Here is a 4,384-nt window from a genome sequence, read left to right on the forward strand (position 1 = left end):
CCACAAGGGTCAGTCTTAGAACCTCTCATATTTCTGCTTTACATGATGACTGTGTAGGTTTAAGCATGGAGATAATATAGAGAACTCTATATTACCTCCGTGATTAAAGGAAAATAAATTCTCAGAATGATAACAGAGGTAATATAGAGATGGAGTGCGGACAAGATAATTAGTGCTAATTATTTATTATACCACAAGTTGTTCCTTGCTGAGCTCCTTTCAGAATCCTACGAGAGATATCACCACAGACTCCTAATAGCATTTGTACGATATCTAGGCCGTTTCTATTTATAGCTGGCACTCTTATCAGCAGTCTGTGACGTCAGGCGATTCGGACAAACATTTCGGAATCGCACTGAGTAAACTGTAATGTACATGTAAACAAAGCTCAAGATTAAATATTTCTGGAGATAAATTAATGGATAAATCATGGTAACAACTAAACACTGTTGTTATGGAGATTGTAAAAGTGACTCGAGGACTTTGAATAATGATGGAATTTTTTTCATTGGTTTTGGAAATGGATTTCCAAAGCCCAAAACAGATCGTGAAAAGTGCATGCGTTGGGTGCAAAACTGTGGACGGAAATATTTTACCATCGCCAATGTTAACAAGGATACTTATATATGTTCATTGCATTTCGTCGGCGAGAAAGGTCCGACGGAAGAAAATCCAGACCCGATCAAATGTGGAACAGAGGTAAAACGTGTTTCATTTACAGACTTTTACTGAGTATTGAGTCAGTATTATGTAAATGACCGTCTGCCGAACATATGAAAACGCGTTGATTTTAATAATGAAATAATACAATCTTATTTGATAATGTACTTAGAATGTGTATGCACCAATACTGAATCGAATACACAGTAATGAAACAATGAAATAATAATAATCAATAGGATGCCACTAAAAGTTTGAGAAGGTGGGTGGGTGGGGTGTTGTAGACTACCTTGTTAAAAATCAAGTTTTGAAATTCTTACTAGTATAACCAATCAAGACAAGACTCCTAGCCGTAGACCAGGGCGTACGCGGCATATTTCACCTCAGATTCTGTTGTGCATGATTTTAACTGAACTCCACTTTTATATGTACAGGTTACCAGAAAGAGAAAAAGACCTGCTGAACGCCTGCCATACAAGACACCAAAACAGCAGCGTACAGAAAGAAATGAAGCAGCCCAAGCAATGATGATGTTACCAATGACTGATACTATCAGTCCTGTCGTGAGTGAAAATGCACATGAGGGCTTTGAGACTGTTGCAAATAATGCTCCAAAAACGTTGTTCACAAGTACAGGAGTTAATTGTAAACCAGATGTACAGGAAAAGGAAAGTCAGACAGAAAAAACTGTGTCATCAGATATTGTACGGTTAAAAATACAGAACAGAATTTTAGAAAACAATCTCAAAGTCTCATCTCAAGATCAGTTCCAGATTCAGAAGCCAAAGAAACAAAATACAGTTGAAGAAAAGGCAAGAGTCACTGAGGCCTTCAGTGTGGACACCTATATGAACGATGACAAAGCGTTTAAGTTTTACACTGGTTTGACATGCATTCAGTTTTTGTGCCTGTGGGACTTCTTGGGAGACTGTACACAGAAAATAAATTTTTGGAATTCCAGTGTAAGCAATCCAGACAAGACTCCTAGCCGTAGACCAGGGCGTAAGCGGCTTATTTCACCACAGAATCAGTTGTTTATGTTTCTCATGCGAGTTCGGCTTGGATTGTTACACCAAGATTTGGCGTACAGGTTCGAAACAAACACGAGACAAGTTTCCACAATAATAATAACCTGGGTTCAATTACTTTATAAACAGTTTTCGATGTTAAAGGAATTTATGTTTGCTTCCAGAAGGAAAGTCCGAAAACATTTGCCAAGATGTTTTAAGAAATATAAAAATATACGCTGTATAATAGATTGTACTGAAGTTCATGTGCAATCCCCAGGAAATTTTGAAGCCCAGGGAAATCAGTACTCTTCTTATAAGGGATACACTTCATATAAGTTTCTTGTTGCAGTTGCACCAAATGGCGCTATACTTTATGTAAGCGATGCGTTTGAAGGCAGTATAAGTGACAAGGAGATTGTAAAACAATCAGATTTTTTAGAATTTCTTGAACCAGGTGATGTTATAATGGCAGATCGTGGGTTTCTGATAGACGATATGTGAAATGAACGTCAAGTTAAGTTGATTAGACCACCATTTCTTGGTTCTAGGCATCAGTTTACGCCGCAGGAGGAAGCTTTGACAAAAGACATTGCTAAACATAGAATTCATGTCGAGCGTTCAATTGAAAGAATTAAAAAGTTTAAAATTCTTCAGCGAGTTATACCACAGGCTTTGCAGCCAGTTTTCTCACAACTAGTTTTTGTTATAGCTTGCTTAGTAAATTTTCAAGACCCACTAGTTAAATGAACAATTAGGCGTAAAAAAATTGTTTGTTTCTGGCATCACGACCTACCCTAAATTTTTGGCTCTACCCTAAATGTTTTTATGGCCTTGGAGAATATTTTTTCCAACTTATTAACAAAAAGTTGCAAAACTTCACTTTTTATGCTTTAAACATGGTCAGTGATGTTAGAAACCAACTTACTTATTATATAAATGCTCTAAAGGCATAACCCCCTTACTTGTAAAAATTACTTTTTGGACATAAAAATAATTTCTGAAAAGTCTCTTAATAAAAAAAAATTCCCCCCAAAAGATTTCCAACCTACCTATCCTAATTTTTTTGAGCATGTTACCGGAAACAAAGAATTTTTTTTGGCCTTATGATCTGCAGTTTCAACTTTTTTCCCATAAAAACACAGGCAATTCGTTTGAAAAGAGAAAAGTCAATGATCACTCTTAAATTTGTATTTACTTTTCATGTATTTACATATGTTACAATAATGATTTCAGTTAATACTACAATACTAATAAAATCATGTGTAAAGTTAACAATAATAAATATTTGTTTTCACTATATTCATACATTGCTTATAATGTATAACAGATACTGGTTAAACCAGTGTATACAGATTCTGCACTAGTACTGACTTGTTCCCCACAAGTACTTAACAACTTCCACTCTAAAATAAAAATATGTGCATATACACCAAAGGATGGTAACAAGTTTTCCAGGCCCATTTAATCAGTGTAAATGGATTCTGGACCAGTAGTGACTTGTTCTCCACAAGTGCTTAACAAGTTTCACTCTAAAATAAACATATATGCACATATACCGAAGAATGATAACAAGTTTTCAAAACCACACTTAACCAGTGTACACAGATTCTGCACCAGTACTGACTTGTTCTCCACAAGTACTTAACAACTTCAACTCTTAAAATAAACATATGTGCTTAACAACTTCCACTCTAAAATAAAATAAACATATATGCATATATACCGAAGGATGATAACAAGTGTTCCGAGCCGCACTTAACCAGTGTACATAGATTCTGCACCAGTACTGACTTGTTCTCCAGAAGTACTTAACAACTTCCACTCAAATAAAATATGTGCGTATACACCGAAGGATGATAACAAGTTTTCCAAACTGCACTAAACCAGTGTATACAGATTCTGTACCAGTACTGACTTGTTCTCCACAAGTACTTAACAACTTACACTCTAAAATAAAAATATGTGCATATACACCAAAGGACGGTAACAAGTTTTCCGGGCCCCACTTAATCAGTGTACACGGATTCTGCACCAGTACTGACTTGTTCTCCACAACTACTTAACAACTTCCACTCTTAAAATAAACATATGTGCTTAACAACTTCCACTGTTAAATAAAATAAACATATATGCATATATACCGAAGGATGATATCAAGTGTTCCGAGCCGCACTTAACCAGTGTACATAGATTCTGCACCAGTACTGACTTGTTCTCTACAAGTACTTAACAACTTCCACTCTAAAATAAAAATATGTGCATATACACCAAAGGACGGTAACAAGTTTTCCGGGCCCCACTTAATCAGTGTGCACGGATTCTGCACCAGTACTGACTTGTTCTCCACAAGTACTTAACAACTTCCACTCTTAAAATAAACATATGTGCTTAACAACTTCCACTGTAAAAAAAAATAAACATATATGCATATATACCGAAGGATGATAACAAGTGTTCCGAGCCGCACTTAACCAGTGTACATAGATTCTGCACCAGTACTGACTTGTTCTCCACAAGTACTTAACAACTTCCTCACTTGAACAGAACATTCATTGTCAAGTTTATATAATTTTTAAGCTGCTAAGCTCACGTGGTGTCCTCATTTCGAATAATTCCGGACAAATGTAAGAGTGGTGAAAATTTATTAACTTTTCCTTTATTTCAACCCAGAAAGTTTCATCAAACCTAATCCTTTGAATAAAAGTCTCCTTGCT

General features: G+C 35.9%; 1 protein-coding gene across 1 annotated transcript; it reads left to right on the forward strand.

Annotated features, from left to right (window-relative positions):
• The first annotated feature begins 285 nt into the window (after window positions 1–285).
• Window positions 286–2,171, forward strand: LOC123547731 (uncharacterized). Its single transcript, XM_045334988.2, has 2 exons — window positions 286–699; window positions 1,095–2,171. Exons 1-2 carry the CDS (start codon window positions 430–432, stop codon window positions 2,169–2,171), a joined length of 1,347 nt encoding a protein of 448 aa, XP_045190923.2. The 5' UTR covers window positions 286–429.
• Window positions 2,172–4,384: the final 2,213 nt, after the last annotated feature.

The sequence above is a fragment of the Mercenaria mercenaria genome, chromosome 10 (assembly GCF_021730395.1).
Source record: "Mercenaria mercenaria strain notata chromosome 10, MADL_Memer_1, whole genome shotgun sequence".
Lineage (NCBI taxonomy): Eukaryota > Metazoa > Mollusca > Bivalvia > Venerida > Veneridae > Mercenaria > Mercenaria mercenaria.